General features: G+C 35.8%; 1 protein-coding gene across 4 annotated transcripts in view; it reads left to right on the forward strand.

Moving 5' to 3' along the window:
• The window catches only part of LOC103695628 (ABC transporter C family member 2-like), a 52,710-nt gene extending 41,491 nt beyond the window's left edge, over window positions 1–11,219 (forward strand). For all 4 annotated transcript variants that reach the window (XM_008776998.4, XM_008776999.4, XM_008776997.4 and 1 more), the window contains exons 24-29: window positions 1,324–2,080; window positions 3,029–3,150; window positions 3,783–4,028; window positions 5,814–5,915; window positions 9,932–10,253; window positions 10,669–11,219. In XM_008776998.4, the coding sequence (XP_008775220.2) occupies window positions 1,324–2,080; window positions 3,029–3,150; window positions 3,783–4,028; window positions 5,814–5,915; window positions 9,932–10,253; window positions 10,669–10,766 (1,647 nt within the window). In that variant the 3' untranslated portion in view covers window positions 10,767–11,219. The remainder of the gene's footprint in view (window positions 1–1,323; window positions 2,081–3,028; window positions 3,151–3,782; window positions 4,029–5,813; window positions 5,916–9,931; window positions 10,254–10,668) is intronic.
• Window positions 11,220–20,871: the final 9,652 nt, after the last annotated feature.

Raw genomic sequence — 20,871 nt, forward strand, 5'->3', positions numbered from 1 at the left:
TGATGAAAATAATATATTTTCTACTTCAAAAAATACTTTTGAATTATTTATACATAATACTAATTTTTCATATTTTTATATTAATTATATATTTTTAGTAATTTTTAAATTAAAAAATAAATTTAAATATCAAAAATTCATAAAAATATGTTTTCTACTTTATTCAGTTAATTGGAACTTAGTTCCACGTAGCACCCTACCATAAATGTGACATACTTTTCTTAACCTGTGGGCAGGCATGGAATGCTATTTATTTTTCAATTTTATTTAAATTTAGGCCTAGGCTATTGTGAATATGATCACACCCAAATTTGAATAAATGGACACCGAAATTAGATCTAGAGTAGCTTGTAGATCCCTAAACAAGCTTCTAATTTTATAGTTATTTTTTGGCTGTTATTTTATTTTTAACTTTTTTAATCCACAAATATTATTTAATTTCAAGATTATAGATTTAACAAAAATTAATGATTAGTGTCATCTATAGATTTACAATATATCATGAAATTATACCAAAATCAAAAATTGCAGAATGACTTTCCCCAAGTTGGCTTCAAAAAGAAAAAAAAAGGAAGAAATAAAGTGGGGGATTGGGAGAATACCTTAAAATAAGGTTGGATCTTGCCTCAAATTATATTGGTTTGTATTTTGATGACTTTGTATATTGGTTTATATCATGGCGGTAACTAGCCTCAAATTACAATAGTTCTACAGGCATTAACATGGGAGAGGGCCATCCCTGTTTTCCCATGGCATGCCCTTTATCCCAACATTCGGGATGGTGAATGCCCCTGTACCATCCTGGTCCATTTCCCGGCTCGCCTGGCCCCAACACTCGGAAAGATGCCTGCCCTTTAGCCCAACATTCGGGATGGTGAATGCCCCCATCCCATCTTAGTCTATTTCCCGAATCGTCCTGCCCCAATACTCGAGAAGATGCCCCATCCTGACACTTGTGACAGTGGGACACCCTACTGTCCCACTGGTATTTAGAACCTTAGTACAGGAAGATAGGATAGTTCTATTGCATACTGACTTCTTTGACATCTCATGTAAATGTTTAATAACCAAACATAGCAAATTTGGTCAATTCTACATAGTTGCAGTTTACTTCGTTTCTAGTAGTTGACAGTGGGACACCCTGCTGTCCCACTGGTATTTAGAACCTTAGTACAGGAAGATAGGATAGTTCTATTGCATGCTGACTATTTTGACATCTCATTGTAAATGTTTAATAACCAAACATAGCAAATTAGGTCAATTCTACATACTTGCAGTTTACTTTGTTTCTAGAAGTTGACAGTGGTGTTTGTGTTTTTGCAGAGTACTGCCCGTGAAGTTAAGCGTTTGGATTCCATAACCAGATCTCCTGTCTATGCCCAATTTGGAGAAGCATTGAATGGTCTTTCAACTATCCGTGCATATAAAGCATATGATAGAATGGCCAGCATTAATGGTAAATCAATGGACAACAATGTTAGATTTACACTTGTGAATATGAGTGCAAACCGATGGCTTGCCATTCGTTTAGAAACATTGGGAGGCATCATGATCTGGTTTACAGCAACCTTTGCTGTTATGCAAAACCAACGTGCTGAACATCAGAAGGCTTTTGCATCAACAATGGGTCTGCTTCTTACTTATGCTTTAAATATTACCAACCTATTGACTGCTGTTCTGCGACTTGCAAGTCTTGCTGAAAATAGTTTAAATGCTGTCGAGCGAGTTGGAACATATATAGAATTGCCTTCTGAAGCTCCTACTATTATTGAAAACAATAGGCCACCCCCAGGTTGGCCATCATCTGGAACTATAAAATTTCATGATGTCATTCTTCGGTACCGGCCAGAACTTCCTCCTGTCCTCCATGGCATATCATTCACAATTGAAGCAAGTGAAAAGGTTGGAATAGTTGGTAGGACTGGGGCTGGAAAGTCTAGCATGATTAATGCCTTGTTTCGGATGGTGGAGCTGGAAGGAGGAAAAATATTTATTGATGATTATGATGTTTCAAAATTTGGTCTTTGGGATTTGCGGAAAGTCCTAGGGATAATACCACAAGTGCCTGTTCTATTTTCAGGTATGTTATTTCTGGTATCCATACATAATATCTAATTAAAGAAAAATAGCAGTTCTTGTTAAAATGTTGTAATTGGAAAATTTTGAACATTATATTTCATGCAGAAAGAACCAGAGCATGACTTTCTTGTCTAGCTATGTCTACCTATTTATTTGGGAGACCTTTAGATGTGATTTTGACTTCTTCTACAGAACGTACAGTTTCTGATATACTCTATTTGGATATATTAAGAAAAGTTCTTGATGATCCTGAGAGAGTAGTAATATGTTGTTTCTTCTGAAATATAACTTAACTATCACTATGAAAATTCTTAGGTGATAGTGAAGTTAAAATATGGCTGGTTAGTTCTTCCAAGATGGTTTGGTTATCTGTATTTTTGGATGAATAAAACCAAGATGTTTCCACAAGTAACTCATATATACAGAGCACAACATTTATTTTAATTGCTGGGAGACAGAGACTCATGTAATTCTAAATTACATATGCAAAGTTATAGGAAAATAATATTTTGTTTCCCCCCATTTCTACGGACTGCAGAAACGTGTTTTTTTAAAGGAAAGATTACCGAATTGTTCATATGGCAGAGCAGTTCGGGTTTTCGATATTGCAAGCCTGTTGACTTAAATAACCTAAAGATTTAGTTTTTGGATATGATTGGCTATTTGGATCATCAGTCACTGACTCACTATGAAAAAGCATAAGGTGGTTGTTTATGTCAAGTTGTCAACCTAAACGTACACTTTTATAGTAGCTGTTTGAAGTTATGGGTAAACTGGTCTTGATGATCCTGCCAATTCCTGTAACCTGTAGTTTGCGAGACAGATAGGTGTAAAATTAACCCATCTTTTAAAGAACAAATGGCACACATGAGTTCCATCAGCATTCCTTATTGTATTCTTTAGGGCTGCATTTCCAAATTTTGATTCTGTTGCCCATATATGTGTCCAGGAACTGTGCGATTTAATCTGGATCCTTTCAGTGAGCACAATGATGCAGATCTTTGGGAGGCCTTGGAGAGGGCACATTTAAAAGATGTCATCCGGAGGAATCCATTGGGGCTTGATGCTGAGGTATTGAAATGCCAGCTTTTGTTGTTTTAGCAGTATTTTATCTGGTTGAATAACATACATTTGCAATGGTTCCATGGTCCCTCTCTTTTTTTTTTCCCCCTCCTTTATATCTTTTTAAAACTTATGTCCAATATGGATATGCACATCTTTGTGGGGTATGCATATTGCAATTTCTTTGGTTGATTTGATGATTTAGAAATTGCAGCATAAACAGAAAGCAAAAAAAAAAAGCTTTCAATTGCTCACTAGTCTATTTATTATATGAAGTTGTGGAATCATAAAGCAAAATATATAGTTTTACAATATAAGGAGAATATACAATATTTAATGCTTTCAGAACTTTTATAGGTTTTAACTTGTAAATATTTGAATTATATTGTTTTGATTTTAGTTTGGTGTTGGCACCCATCAGATACTAAAAATATGCAGATTGCATTCATTTGCTAATAACATTATTTTCATTTTTGTCGGTGTTTAAGTAATTAGGCTCTTTCTGAAGTCAATTTGTTTTAGTCAATTATATCTTCAAAGATAGATTGACATGCTTAATATGCACTGATACAAATAACTTAGTTTCTTCTTTGTTCATCAAGTTAATTGTAAATAAGTTATTGACCTTCCAATTTCTCAAGGTTTCTGAGGCAGGGGAAAATTTTAGTGTTGGACAAAGGCAATTGCTGAGTCTTGCTCGTGCATTGCTGCGGAGATCAAAAATTCTTGTTCTCGATGAAGCAACAGCAGCTGTGGATGTTAGAACTGATGCGCTTATCCAAAAGACAATCAGAGAGGAATTCAAATCTTGTACAATGCTCATTATAGCGCATCGTTTGAATACTATCATTGATTGCGACCGTCTTCTTCTCATTAATGCCGGCCAGGTATTACATAAATTACAGGTTTTTTGCTATGCAATCATTTAGCTGTAGTAATGGCATGGCTCCATCCAAGTTCTATTTCTTTTTGGTTGGACATATTAGTTGCATATGTTTATGGTGTGTGCTTGAGGTAATTTAACATGCTTTTATATAGTTCCTTTGTTTAGGACTACAAAGTTGACTTTGGAACTCTTTTTGCTATGCTCTGTAGCTTCTATATAAATTTAGACTTGGATACTTTGGTAGACTAGGGGTTTTGACATTTATTTTTTTGGCAAGCAGTTGAGTTAGTGGGCTTATAGACACCTCATGCTTAGAAAGCTAGGTCTAAGCCATGTGGGAGATAAGTAAGGATATGCTGTCTAGACACCCAAACATACGCACATGCATGCACGCGCACACACAGAATCTTGTTCAAAGGGCATTATTGCTTAATTCGGATTATATTAGCTATACCTGACGGATAAATGCCCAACTCTTTGAGGTTGGCTATGTAGATTCTTCTTCACCATTTATTCCACTGGCACATACTTTGACATTGTTATCTTTTCTAGATCCTTCCTCGTGAGTTCATTCATATGAGGCCCTTTCTTCCCCTTTTTTTATTCTTAGAACTGCTACAAATTGTTCTCCTATTGTGGGCTGCCTTTCATTGCTGCACCTGCACGTACCATCTTGGACAGTACCAACCTATTAATTCTCCATGAGTGCAATTCTTAACCTTTCTCTAATGTACTTGACTTTAACCCTTATAACTTGTGGTTGACTTATTTGACATGCAAATCTATGTTGTAATGTCTGATGTGTTTCTAGCGTGTACTTTGCTGTCTCGTGGCATCAGAATGCTTTCATGATTCTATATATACTCCATGCATATTCATGTATGTTGATGTGTACCCCTGTTAATTTATCTGGTTATTTTAAAGTATCAAAAATCCCTTTTTTGTGTTTCTTAATGAAAAATTTGGGTGGGCTTTTTTTTGCAAATCAGAATTCCTATATCCATGACACCATGTTGTTTGACCAAATCGTAGCTTGTTCTGGCTTGTGTTCACAAAAGATGATACATCATCTGTATATACTAAGCAACATGAATATAAGGTCCTAATATTGCTGATTGTTTTTCAGGAAAGATCATACACCTTAAATCTTCCATGTACATATTTGTGAAAATTTGATACACAACCTATCTTTTGTTATCGATTTTGTCTTGTTGCCTAGCATATGAAGAAATTATTTATTTTAACGAGTTATTTGTCATCAGAGGGCAGGCCTTGGTGCAACGGTATGATTGCTCCATTGAAACCTAGGTGTCACGGGTTTGAAACACAGAAATAACTTCTCTATACACAGGGTTAAGGCTATATACATTTGACTCTCTCCAAACCCTACTTTGGTTGGAGCCTTTTGCACTGGATGTCCTTTCTTTTAGTCAGTTGTCAGTAACAAAATGCTAAATAGCTAGCTTTGAATTGTGGCCTAACAAGGAAATAATGAAGTCACATCCAGTTAATTAACAAGAATCCACATTAAATTGCTGAATGTCATCAGGTCAGATCTACTTGATAACTTGCCTAATAGAATGTGTTGTTTCGTGTACTCAATGTGCTTGACTAATTAGTATGTGAATGAAACCTGCAAGTCCGTAGCTTTATTTGCTTGTTAACATGTAAATGAGTTTGCTTGTTTGGTGCATGAGTTTGAATCTGGTTTTGTTTACTCAAGAGTAAAGTTGTTTAAAGATCCTGATTTGGCATATTTTGCCATTGTCGTTGACTATTTCTGCAGGTATTGGAATTTGACACTCCAGAGAGACTTCTATTAAATGAGGATAGTGCTTTCTCCAAGATGGTACAAAGTACTGGAGCTGCCAATGCTCAATATTTACGGGTACCATCACAATGCATTTCCTTCTTTTATTTTCCTTTGTTATTTGCTGAAAAATGATATTTTGTATACAAATATCTTCTCTACACATACATGGTTTTATACCTAATTTCCCATGATTTACTAGATATATGGTTTAAGTAGCAGCTTAGGAGACTAATCTTCTTTCTTGCTTCTTTTTAACTTAATCATTTTGCCTGAAATTTTAGTTTTATTTTGTTTCTTTCATTTTTGGATTTCTATCATTTTACTAGCTCATATCTGTTCTTACTCATGAGGGTGCCATAGCGCAGTGGTAAGCTTGCTCCATTGTGAACTAGAAATCATGGGCTTGAAACATGAAAACACCATCTCTACATGCTAGGGTAAGTCTGCATACGTCTAACCCTCCCCAAGCCCAACAATGGCGAGCCTCATGCTTTAGGCCACCCTTTTTAAATCCGTTTTTACTCAAAAATACAAATTGAAGGAAAAAAATAAAATAAATTTCTAGTTACATTGCACGGTAATGCCTCTTCAGTAATGAAACAGAAAGGAAATCTTTTGTCAAAAAAAGTGGGAGGATCCCTTGTTACTGTTTGTTCTGCAAATAACATAGCATGGTTGACCTGTATGCTACAAAAATTGTTAGTTTGATTTGTTTTATTCACAAACCTATTAAATCCAAACTCTAAATCAAATTGCAGAGATATAGATTGTTGATTTCCAATCACTAGTTCGATTATTTGGATTCAAAGGAGTAACTTCATAATAAATTGAAATCTGTCTATTATTGTAGGGTACCTATACACGCACATTTATATATACATATGCATGGTATGACATACCGTATCGAACTGGGCGGTATGGGGTGTACAGTACCGTACCGGTTCGGTATTGGTACACGGTATAGGAGGCATATCGACACTTGGTACGTTGAACCGGCCTCTGTACCAGGCATACCAACACAGTGATGAGGTAGCACCAGTATAAGGCTCGCTACCGAGACGGTGTACCTTGCATGTATGTTTGTGTTTGCATGTGCATATGGATATATGATCCATTATGCATGAGCAAAGTTTGAAAATATGGCAATGCAAAAGTGTTCAAATTCTATAGCCTACCAAAGATGAAATAGGAAGCTGGAAAATAAATACAGGTTATGCTCGTTGTAAGTGTGTTGGATGAAATGTATTCGTTTTCCTTAAGCGTGCATTGGTAAGAATACTTACTGTATCTTAAACATAAAAATGTGCCTACATCATACATCTCATAGATTATAACTTGGTGTGTGTTGTTAGCTATTTCCCAAAATTTTATATTGATACTCTTAACTTCAAATGTTGTTATTTAAATTGACGGTCGTTGTATAAATTTTAATGTGTAGAACTTTTTATTATTATAGCAACATAACAAATTGAGGATTCATCATAATTTGTAATAGATGATGTCATAAAATTATTACGTCTATATTAAGTCCCCCATATCTTATCATGTTTATTTGTTTTTTCCTATTATTCAACTTTATTAACATTAAGCCATTGTTTTACTCCTGACCGGTAACCAAATAATGTAATATTTAAAAACTGCGGTTTATGTATTAAGTGAAAAGGAGTCATTGCTTGGCGGAGGAATTGATATGTATGCTTCTTTGTGACAGCAAGGATAGAAGTGAGCAAAGGAGTAGAATAACAGGATATCTGGACTTCCTATGGTTGAAGATAACTGGGAAATTTATTCATGGGGATTCTAATGAGAGAAAGAGGTGGCTGTTAGGGCCTTTTGTACTGATTTTAGCCAAAAAATCTGTCAGATATGGTAACAGTTTTGATGCATGCTGGAAAGTAAAATAAAGGGGAGATAGCTATTAAAGGGCATGAGAGTCTAGAGGTTAAGAAGTAGAAATCTGCCATTTATAGGTTCCCTTTTTAATTACTCCAACGACCAATTTTGCGGCTATCATGGCTACTCTGATGACCGATCATTGAAAGATTTGTGCAGACAGCTGGTTGGTTATGCTGGTAGTGTTAGAGGGAAATACAAAAAGCTAGGAAGAAGAACAGCACTAAATAACATATTCCAACTTAAATAACATCCGCTTCCAAATTAAAAATATTAAAGTTAGAGAGCAAAGAGAGGAAGAGGAAGATAATATAAACCTATAACCTTTTCTTCCAACTTAAAGATCCCCTTTAAGTGAGAATTAGCATCTCCATTTTGTAGGATAGAGTAATTAGCTACTTATTAGAAAGAGCAACCTAAAATTCTCTAAATCTTAATGGCTTTTCTACATTCTCCCATATGAACTAAGGCCCTGTTGTATTTGTTGGGTTTCATCAGATTCCAGTTGAAGCTCTTGCAAGGTCTGAAAGATTTCCTAGGTTCCAACAGCTTTGGCTGGATCTTGAAGCCTACTCAAACAGTGCACCAGAACATTAGAGCTGGAAGGCTAGGCCAGAAAGTACTCCTAACTATTCTGAGACCTTCATACGGCCATGTCATTTTCTAGACATTGTATCCAGCATTTAGAAGGACATCTGAAAGTTCATGATCTTTTGAAACTCACAACTCCAGGCTTTGCAGTTTGTACCATCAAATGATGGTTTCCTGGAGACAATTTGAAGTAGCTGAATGAACTCTGTTTTGCATCAAATTCTTCTTATTTGTCAAAAAATATGACATTTGAAAATTTAGTGTGCCCTGTAAGGAAAATAACAAATATTTTTATGTATATTATTCTAGGCTTACACTAGAAAAGTTAGATAATAGAATGCAATTTTGATAATGAGCACTGTCATTTATGCAACCTCATGAAAATGCCATTTAGTGAAAACTTTAACACTGATTAGCTGTGGCATAATTGTCCAAAAATTTTAATTAATTACACAAAGATGGTGTTGCACTCATCTTGTACTACTTGTCTGATTGAAGGATATCTAATAGTATCTGTATTTCTGATCCACTCTTTGATCATTTAGATGACTAGTTAGCATTTGGTCCACTAGTTCTCATCGTTAACAAGATTCATGCATGCTATTTCCATTCTCTGATTGCATACTCATAATACATAACATGTCTGCTTGTGTAATACACTGTAAGGGTTTTTTTCTATTCACCAGGAGCAATTTTACTTATCACAATATTCTGGCATGAATCTCATTGGACTGATCTTTAATGGATTTTTTCCCCTCTTTTTAATGGACCCGATACTCTTATGTTACCTTTAGACCAATAGCATGATAGATTAAAAAAAAGGAAACATATACCACCATTGAACACAATCCCCCATCCCAAACAATACTGAAAAAGATGTGCAGCCTAATCTCATTAAAGTTTGGCCTTAAGTGATTCCTTTGAGGTGCTAGGTCTCCATTATTGCTATTAAGCATTTGGTGCTTTCTTGGTGTTAAGTTCCAACTATATGTAGTTGGTACAACCGAAAATCAAATTCTAAAAAAAAAAATTATTGGAATGCTAATATCATTAAAATTTGGCCTTAAGTGATTCCTTTGAGGGGCTAGGTCTCCATAATTGCTATGAGGCATTTGGTGCTTTCTTGATGTTAAGTTCCAACTATATGTAGTTGGTACAACTGAAAATCAAATTCTAAAAAAAAAAATATGGGAATGCTACCTTTTAAAATTAAAACTAAACAACCTGCCCACTTCCACCTTATTAAGATGTCTCTCTCTAGCACACACAGGGACAGAGCAGCATGCGTGCATACTGTTCTGTGCATACGTGCGCGCACATACACTGATAGAGAGAGATGGACAAAGGGAGGAGGGGTAATTATTATCTTATTTTGATGCCACTGAACCATTTTGATTTTATCATATATTTAAATAACTGTTAGCATGTGTTTAATACCTGAGAAATTATAATCTATCGAATTTGGTAATTTTCATTATTATCTTCTGTATCTATGTTAATGAAGTATTTTATTGTAAGGTTTCTGCCTTCATATTTTGAACTGTTTTGCTTATTTATTGCATATTCTAATTTGTACCTCTTCTCTGCAATGGGAAAAAAATCAACAGAGTTTAGTATTTGCGGATGCGGAGAACAGATCCAGCAGAGAACAGACCCAGAAACAGGAAGGTCTAAGGAGATGGTTGGCTTCTTCTCGCTGGGCAGCTGCTGCACAATTTGCACTTGCAGTCAGCCTCACATCTTCCCAAAATGACCTTCAACAACTACAGATCGATGATCAGAACAGCATACTTAGGAAAACAAAGGAAGCTGTTGTCACACTCCAGAGTGTTTTGGAAGGGAAGCATAATAACGAAATCGAAGAGACATTGGATCACTACGAGATCCCTAAAGATCGATGGTGGTCATCTCTCTACAAAATGGTTGAAGGTAAATTTTCTCAATAACTGTGCATTGCAGGGAGATATTTGCATGAACCAGATCTAAATAACTGCCTATTTTTTATGACTTGTTTGTGGGCCTGCATTAGATTCAATATCACTCCATTAGACCTGATACAATGTCTGCCTGACGGTGTAGATTACTTTTAAGTATGTCTACGCGCATGAATATTCATGTAAGCTCACACAAGTAGGTTTCATGTGGAAACTCATAAAAGATGGCAAAATTTCATGTGATCCATCCTTTCTGAAAGCATGAAACCCCACTATATGTATTACTTATCGAAGCAAAACATCAGCTGGTCCATTCAGTGGATTGTAATACATGTTAGATACTGCAGTTACTGGCTTATTCCACAGATATTTGTTGCAACCATTTTTCATGTGATGTTTGTTACTTTCAGGTCTTGCAGTGATGAGCAGATTGGCTCGTAACCGGCTTCAACAACCAGAATATACATTTGAGGACAGACCACTTGATTGGGACCATTTGGAGATGTAGGATGTGCGACCAACCATATTTCCAATTTAAATATTGAAGTGGTAAATAACACGGGAAAATTTGGCCGTTTTTCCTGTTGGTATCTGACAAGTTAATACTGGCATATCTGAAAAGAAAAGGCTTGACAAATGTACTACTGGGACTAAATTTTTGTAGAGTGGTCACTGTCAGTTCTCAATCGTGACTATCGAGAAATGCCAATTGTAGCTCTAATAATAGTAGATAGACAATAAATGTGCAAGGACTAGTTTAATAGTGATCTTGTTCCCTAAAAGGTGATAATGCTTGTTTCTTAGTGATTCACGGCAAGGTGTGGTTAGGACAAAGATATAGGGTTTGGCATTAGAAAATATGATATATTTTTTTAAAAATTATTATTATTATTATTTGGGCTGCGTGTAACTCTCCCTTTATAGTTCAATTGCATATAAAGATCCATGAGTTTTTTTCAAATAGGATCTCAACTTTCTATTAATATACTACTATTTATTTCATTGCTTCTCATTTCTCCTTACACTTGGACCCTTGGAGCTTCTAATATCCGAGGCATGCTTCTCAACATTGTAATTATCGAATTTGAACTCGTCATCATGATCTAGGTTGCTATATGTTTGGATGCATTCTCCATGTGCCCAGTAATGGCGCTTGGATAGGTTGGAGGAGGGGTGCATTGGGCTTCAGAATATTTTGGGCAGCAAGGATATCATAGAGTATGAAAAGGTGGAGACAAATCAGTTGAGTATTGAGACGAGGCTTTTTTATCATACTGTGAGTAAGATTTTCTTCGTGAAGGTGGAAAGATTTAAGTTTATACCTGAGTGGGGTATATGTATTATGTACCATATTATCAATGGGATTTTTTTGAATTTATTTGCTTGGATGATCTAGCAGATGTCCTAGGTTATGACTGTCAAAAATCTCATTGCCTTATGGTATGGTACTCATCTTGGTATTTAGATAGCATGATGTAGATTTTGAGAGGGAGACCACTCAAGACTAGAAGAGCTGGGCAGGAGGATGGAGTTGAAGCGGAGGCACCACCATCTCCTTCCAAATAGGATGGACCCAGTGGATGCAGACATGAGTTTTTTTTTCTTCAAAGTAGTGCACTGAACCTTGCAGAGTTAGAGCTGAGTCAAAGCAGGCAGCAGCTGAGCAATATACTTTCGATCCTTTCAGGAGAGACTTTGCCGATGCTTTTCAGTTTGAGTCATGGACTCAAGAGCTAGAGATCAGTTTAGAATTGACATTCTTTAGGCTGTATGATGATCAACTCAAGACCATCCTGAGCAGGTGGTTGTTATGTTGCTGCCAGCCAAAGCTCAGATGCAGGGGGAGTGTGCAGTGTTCTTCTATAGCTCCTGTGGATATATCTGTTGTGCCTTATATTTTATCACCTAAATGTTGACTGAGGGGAACCTCGAGCTTACATTTATTTGGACTATGGTCACCAGTTTGTATGGGATAGTGATCGATCTGGAGTGTGGGATGAGAGGGTAGAGATGGGCAGCTTGATCTAATCAGGATGAGAGCATTCAGTTGTCAGAGTTGACCATAGAGGCTAGAAGGCTCTGAGGCTTGATCGAGTCAGGTGTTTGGTAGCTGCAAGAGGAGATGAGAGGCTTGAGAGACAGTCACATAAGGGATTGCTTCAATCCTCTTCAGTCCATTGGTAGATTAGAGCTTCTACAGCACCTAGGACTTCCATCACCTTTATTAGTCTCCCAAGTTAGCGTAGTCATCTTACTTACTATCCTTTCCAGCCATCTGCTGGAGCTTTTAGACCCTTCCCTAGTAGGACTATAAGCCGGAGAGCCAGTACCTCATCTATATCATCCACTCATTAGGAGATATTTTTTTTGTTGTCCAGCTATGCAACTCGGGGGGGGGGGGGGGGGGGGGGGGGGGCAGATGAATATTAGTTTTTGTAAATAAACACTAAGTAAATATGCAGAAAATTAAATCAAGAAAACAAACAAAACAAACACAAGAGTTTTATAGTGGTTTGATGCCAATTCTATACCAACATCTACTTTTTTTTAAGAATTTTATTATAATTTATAAACTAGTTACAACTCAGTTATTTTCTAGGTTCACAACCAAACTTGTTTGATTTTTCTAGATCAATTAACCAAAACTACAATCGATTATTTTTCAAGTTCATAAATAACCTAATTATTTTTTCTAGAAAATCAACCAAAATCTATACCGATTGTTTTTTAGGTTCAGAATCAATCCAATTGATTTTTTCAAGTAATCAAACAAAACTTACACAATTTAATTTATTCGATCCTTGAAACTTGTTATAGCAAAGAATAGAAAGAATTTAAACACAATGAATATAGTTCCAAAATAATAAATACAAAAGAATAAATGCAGCTAGACACTATTAGTTGATTTGATTGCTCTTGAAGGTGCTTCACCAACTTTCTATTGTAGAAGATATAAACTATCTTGCAATGAAAGCACTTGAATGATATCTTCTTTGAAGCTCTCTTTTTTTGCTTTTTTTTCTGGCTCCAGTGGATTTTGTCTTTGTAGTTCTTAGACTTTTCTTTTTTCTTTGGTGTTCCTATGCATTTATACTCTTTAGAGAAGGTTGGAACACTTTTCTAGTTGTTAGACAGTTAAATAGAGCTATTGTGAGATGAAATAGCCATTTTGATTCACAGAAAAACTAGTTGTTTGTAATAACCCAGAACCTCATCTAAAATGGCTAGTTGGAAAGTATTATTCAGATTCCTTAATCCTATATACCTTAATCCTGTATAAGTACTCAAGAACTATCCAACGAATAATCAATGTGGGACTAAACACACGTCTGCACGGGTCCTCACATATTTCTTGCGCTCAAGTTCTGACGTCCTCGTCAGGCTAAGGGTTCAAATCTATTCAAATCTATTCACAAACAACACGTTCAGCTCGTGGTCAGCTCCAATAAATCCGTACTGTAGTGTTTTCTAGTCCACATAGGTTATGGGCCGGATCCGCTCTAATACCATTTGTAACAACCCTCATCCAAAATGGCTAGTCGGAAGGTATTATTTAGATTTTTTGATCTTACATAAGTATCCAAAATCTACCCAGCGAATAACCGATGTGGGACTAAATACACGCCCGCAATGATCCTCACACCTTACTGTTGTCAGGCGTAGAGGGGTCGAATCGTCATTTTCTAGGATCAACTTGAGATTTTTAGGAGTCGACTTATGATATTTATGAGTAATCTCGAGCTTGCTTCTGCTTTTGTTGCACTCTATGTTTCATCTGTGGCACTTGTGGATTCAGGTCTCTTAATTTAGGAGCCGACTCGTTAGATAACTGGTGGACTCATATCTTTCAGGGGTCGTCTCTTTAACAGACTAAGTTTTACTGCGACTGTTCTGGGGTTAACTCGAGTTTTTCTAGGGTTGACTCTAGTTTGACTGGAGTCGGCTCGTGAATTCTATGGGTCAACTTGCCAATACGATAAATTTTCCAGCTTTCTATCTTTTCTCTACGGCCATTCAGGGGTCAACTCATCTCTTTATAGGGCTGACTCTTGTTAGACTGGAGTTGGCTCGAGTATTTCATGAGTTGACTCATCAATATGATGAATTTCTTAGCTTTTTGTCTGTCCTTTGAGACTATGCTGGGGTTGACTCGTGATCTACTAGAGTCGGCTTGTGAAGGTGCATCAGTTAGCAACAGTGTGCCGGGGTCGACTCGTTGCAATCTTGAGGTCGACTCTTGAGGTAGCTTAGGATAAAATTTTTTGTTTTATGTGTGAGCTTTCAAGAAATATTTTCATGGCCTTTTGGAGTTAGATCCTTGATGTAGAGCTTCAGATGGATGATCTTCTTTTAATAGTAGCAGAATGTTTTTTTCTTTACTTTCTGAAATTTATCACTTAAACTCAAAGCAAATAATTTAGTCAACTTTTGACTCAACTATTGTGCATCATCAAAATCAATCTTTTAGGCTCAACAATCTCTTTCTTTTTGATGATGACAAAACCTTTAAGCTCCAAAAAAAATAATATAAATAATGATAACATCTTTTAGAATAGAGTATATTTGTAGAATTTAGTTTGAAAGAATAAGCATGCATAACATCTAAATTTATGTTTTCAAAATTCATAGAGTGAAAAATGATTTCAGATTGCTTGATACCATTTACTTTTTATGATTGATTATAGTTGTTTTATAAGTTGAATAATTCTTCCACTTTTTAGTGTGATAACAGGACTATTTAAAGAGGGATTTCAGATCACTAACTACGGAAATTGTTTTATATTAACTTGCTTGCTTTTGTTTAAACTTTTATCATTACCATCTTTCTTATTTTTCTTTCTCCCATTTTTTCTTAAACTTGCTTGCTTCTCTTGTTGTCCTCTTTAAGCTTTTATCATTTTCATCTTTCTCATTTTTTTCCTCCCCCTTTTTCTTTCTCCCCCTTTTTGTCATTATCAATAAGGAGGGCACATAAGATAAGAATCATTTCATAGGTATGATAAGTATTGAGAATTACTTAAACATTCATATTGAAGCATTTATTCACTGCATAAACAGATAGATAGGCATAAGTCATATAAATCAATAAACACATGTTACATGAACTGAAATTGTAAATTTCATCGAGTAAAAGAGTTCAAATACAAGATAATATAAAGACATTTACAGATAAGAAGGAGCATAATAGAAAGACTAAATATTGATCAAGAAAGGATGTCTAGTCTTCATCAGAAGAAGATGAGACATCCAGATGAGTTGGTGTGCTCAAGGAAGCAGCAGCAAGTAATAGTAGTTAGCATACAACCCTACCAGCGAGTAATAGTAGTTGGCATACGACCATACCAACGGATAATAGTAGTTAATATTTGTCGATTACGGCCCTGTCACGCGTATAATAGTGACCTTAACATTTAGTCTAAAAGTAGGAATTTGATCAATGATGAATAATTTATGGTTTTATTTATGCTACACACCAGAAACCATGTATTATGAATAATTTATGCATATTTGATTGGATTTATGACTTATTTTTACATACTGTTCTATGAAATACTTTGTTTTATAATATCTTATATTTTCTTTAAAGGATGTGCTGACATGCAAAAACTTATGCTTGATCTGGTAAGATAGTGGAAGATTTACTTACTGACCTATGTCACTCATATACCTCTATTTTTCTTTTTCTCTTTCTAAGCGAATAGAATCGGTGGGACGAAGGTTGGTCCAAGCTTGGACTTCGTGCTAGCAAGCATGGCAATTTTGTAGAAGAATTTTAATATTTTAAATTGACTATAAAATTTGGAGTCAATGGTTTTCCAAATATTGAGGATTATAGTATGGTATTTATGTTTGAATTTAGAAGCTCTGAGCCAGTATTGATTGCATTTAATGGATAATAAAATTGGATTCCTATTTATTCTATTATATTTGAGATGAAATTGAAAGCTAAATATAATGTTGGCTTCGTGTTGTTGTGTGTTGTACCCCTTGGTAGTACGTTCAGTCATGCTTTGGATTTGGGGCGTGACAAATCATGCTCCGAATTTAGGGCATGACAGCTAGTTTTGAAATTACGTCCATGCCAGCATGTGCTAATCTACGATGCCACAATCAACTAGTGTCACTAATCTTGGCATTTATAGAAACATTGCATATTCTTCATAAATAGATGGTCAAGATAGACCAAGTATACATTACCATGCCTATGCCATGTTAACTTGATGCCATTATCATTGGGACTAGACACAAAGCATATAGATGATTCAAAAGTAACTTTAAAATCTTTATCGCATAATTGACTAATACTTAAAAGATTATGCTTAAGTCCATTTACAAGCAAAATATTTTCTATAAATGAAGAGGGAGTGATACAAATTTTACCAACTCTAATGATCTTTCCTTTGCCGTTGTCTCCAAAGATGACCATCCCTCCTTTTTTTTAAGAAAAATGAATTGAGATTCATCCCTTGTCATGTGTCTAGAGTACCCACTATCAAGTACCATTTTCTGTTTGCTCCATGGGGTACTAGACACACCTCATCTTCATGGGCCATGAGGCATAGGTGGGCTGTTTTTTGGATTTTCTCTTCTAAGCTTGATTTATCGCTATCACTCCAAGTAGCAAACATGGCTTTCTTCCTTGGCTTTTTTTGAGTTTTCTTTAGTAGTGGGTAGTCTGCTCTGAAATGTCTTAGTTTCTTACATTCATAGTACACTAGCAGCTGCTCTTTATCTTTCTCTTTACTCTACTCCCCCTTAGCCAAAGGCCTTTTTCTTGATTCTTGCCTTCTTCTCATAAACCTTTTGAATCTTCTTATTATGAGGGCCATTTCCTCCTCACCCTCTGTATTGCCAGATTCTTTGCTCTTATCTTCTTGTTGACTAGTTTGATTTGAGAGAGATGGTTCTTTTCTTTGATTCCTATTCTTCGAGATTCTGCTTCATAGATAGCTCGTGAGTCATTAACAAACCCGGTAATTCTTCTAGAAAAAGGGCGTTGAGATCCTTTGCTTCTTGGATAGTTGTGACTTTGGCCTCCCACATTCGTGGCAATGACCTGGGAATCTTTCTCACTAAATCACTATTAAAGTATGATTTACCAAGACTTTTAAGACTATTTATGATATTTGTAAAACGAGTAAACATATCAGAAATAAATTCATTGGATTCCATTTTAAATAACTCATAGTTATGTACAAGTATATTGATTTTAGATTCTTTAACCTAGTTAGTGCCTTTATGAGTTACTTCCAGCCTATCCCAGAATTTTTTAGCAGAAGAGCAAGTAGATATGCGATTAAATTTATTTGCATCTAATGAACAGTATAAAAGATTTACGGCCTTAGCATTCAACTATGCTATTTTCCTATCAAATTCATACTATTCTCCTTTGGATTTGGAAAGAGACACACCATCAATGATCTTTATGGGTGTGTGAGGTCCATTATGTATAACACTCCACATGTCATAGTCTAGTGCTTGAATAAAAATACGGATTCAAGTTTTTCAATAAGTGTAATTGGTGCCATTAAACAGAGGAGGTCCGATTATGGACTGATCTTAAAGAGAGAGGTACCAACAGGGGTTGCCATAGATCTTTGGCTTGTTGATGGTTAGGCTTGAGTACTAGGCTCTGATACTATTTGTTGCCCAGCTATGCAGCCCAAGAGGGAGATGAATTGAATTTTTCAAAAACTTTATCTAATAATGTTGCATAATTATATGCTTAAAAGATCAATATTGATTTTAGCAAATAAAGACTAAGTAAATATGCAGAAAATTAAATCAAGAAAACAAGTAAGGCAAACAAAAAAGATTTATAGTAGTTCAGTGACAACCCTGTACCTACATTCACTCTCAAAGACTTTCTTCTTGAAAATTTTACTATAATCTATAACCTAGATTACAACTCAATTATTTTTTGGGTTCACAACCAAACCTAGTTGATTTTTTCAGGTCAATCAACCAAATCTTATAACCGATTATTTTTCGGGTTCACAAACAATCCAATTGATTTTTTTAGAAAATCAACCAAAATCTACACCGGTTGTTTTTTGGGTTCACAACCAACCCAGTTGATTTCCTCAAACAATCAACAAAAAATTTTAAAATCCAATTTTAGGTTTAGATGAACCTTTCTCCCAGGTTTCAATCCTTGAAACCTGTTACAGCAAAGAGTAGCAAGAATTTAAGCACAATGAATATAGCTCCAAAATAATAAATGAACCTAGACTCTAGTAGTTGATTTGATTGATCTTGAAGGCACTTCACCAACTCTATTATATAGAAGATGTAAACTTTCAGGTAACAATGAAATCACTTACATGATATCTTTCTTGAAGCTCCCTCTTTCTACTTTCTTTCTGGCTTTAGTAGAATTTATTTTTGCAGTTCTTGAGCTCTTCTTTTTTTTCTTGGTATTTTCATGCATTTATACTTTTTTGGAGAAGATTGGAACATTTTTCTAGCCGTTGGATAGTTAATAGAGTCATTGTGAGATGAAAACGGCTATTTTGATTCACAAAAAAACTAGCTGTTACTTTTGTCAGACACAGAGAGTTTGACTCACTATTAACATTGGACTTTTTTTTGCATGTAAACCCTCCTAAATACATGAAATTGCATGAATATCCTCGCACAGTGTTATTTGCATATATGCTTATATAAATATTTCTTTTTGCATATCTACCCATTAAGGGTATTTCAATCATTTTTAATTTTAAATTGCTAATTTCTTAACGGCATTAGATGGTACGGTCATAATTAAAAAAAAAAAAAATAAAGGGTATACATGCAAAACAAGTATTTTATAAGAATATATATACAAATATAAATTTTGGAAGGATATGTATGTAAAAAATTTTATTTTATATCGTCCAAATTAGACACTAAATAAAGGCTAACATTTTCCCTGGAGAAAAGTACAAGTAACTACTAACCTTTAAATTGAAAACCAGGATTGAACCAAAACCTTATGTCTTAACCTTTGATACAAACAAAATATGAAAACCATTCTCCTCTTCGATACTCCAATGCGTCAGAAAATCAAAAGCCAAAAGCCAAATTACGAACCAAATCAGCTTATAAAAACACATAAGGCCACTTGTTATCAATTGACATAGCATTAATACTCATACCCACAACATTTAGAGCAGAAGAGGGTTACAATCAACGGAAAGAAATTTATCTAACATAGCCTACTTTTATATAATAGAGAGCCTAATAGCATGAACTATTTACTCAATATAACAGGCTATAGATCGACAACTAAAATGCGTAACTGTGCTTAGTGGTAGTTCATATTCAAAATCAAAAGGGCGATCACGCTTCCTTTGAATTGTTCCCCTCAAACTCAAGTGTTCCTCATTTGATGGCCTCGGAAACTCTCTGGTGTGCTTTTACTGGCAGGGGAGACATTTGGAAGCTGTAGGGCCGAAGGATCACCAGAGCAACAACTTGGGAGCTGCGTGGTCCATCGTTATTGTTGTCAATAGCATTATTACCCCATTTCCCACCAATCAGAATCATCAAAAACTGGAGGGTTTGATAGGTTAATATCACCAAGAAAATCCTCAGTAAAAGTAGAGACATCCGGGAATTCAGTAATTTGCATGCTCATTGGACTACATGGGTACTCCATTTTCCACCAATCAGAATCATCAAAAACTGGAGGGTTTGATAGGTTAATATCACCAAGAAAATCATCAGTAAAAGTAGAGAAATCCGGGAAATCAGTAATTTGCATGCTCATTGGACTACATGGGTACGGAATTCCCATGTCATCATGCTGATAAATTGAAGAAGAATAATAATCTATAGAAACTGGATCGTTGAAGTCGAAAGTAGGTGCGCAGCTGATGTTACTCTGACCACTCTGTGGATGCGGGATCACCAACTCACTTTGGTTCGTGCTTCTTTTAATTGACTCCATCTTCTTTCTAACCAAATGTATCTTATCATCTAGAGCAGCAATTTCTTCTTGTATCTTCTCCAGCAGACCATCTAGCTGACCATCCCATGTAGGGGATGATTGCTCTTGCTTAGATTTGTTGCCCTTATTTCCACTGAAATCCAGGAGGCTACGAGTATACCGTTGGCGTTGAGCCTCGCCGATGCTATAGTAGCGGCTTATTATTCGGTGGATGTCAGGTGGAGCCTCAGGCCATGACTTGAGCAGCCCTCGTTCGTCATAGCAGATTAAAAGGGTGTCGATGCTGCCTAGTTCTTGTAGCTCGTGAGCCTTCTTTTGCAGTTCTTTGCTTCTCTTGAGGAAGCTGCTTTGCCGAGATTTCTTATCAGAGATGAACTTCAGAGAAACCTTTCTTCGACCCATGCTGCACTAAAGTTCGGCTATTGTCTGTAACATAAGAAGCAACATACATGAAGCCCTACGTGAGACAACAGAGTTTAGATCAATGAAAACGCTTCATATAACATCGTTTTATATGAAATAACGAAGATATAATACCTTAGGAGGGACAGAGCAGAAGGCTCGTGAGAGATGAGAAGGGAGAGAAGGGAGAAGAGAGACCTTTGCCGTCTTGACCGCTTTGGCTTTGGAGCGAAGCAAGAGAACCTTGGAATCTCATCTATTTTATAGGCTAAAAGACCGT

This window comes from Phoenix dactylifera, unplaced genomic scaffold, assembly GCF_009389715.1.
Source record: "Phoenix dactylifera cultivar Barhee BC4 unplaced genomic scaffold, palm_55x_up_171113_PBpolish2nd_filt_p 000164F, whole genome shotgun sequence".
Classification (NCBI taxonomy): Eukaryota; Viridiplantae; Streptophyta; class Magnoliopsida; order Arecales; family Arecaceae; genus Phoenix; species Phoenix dactylifera.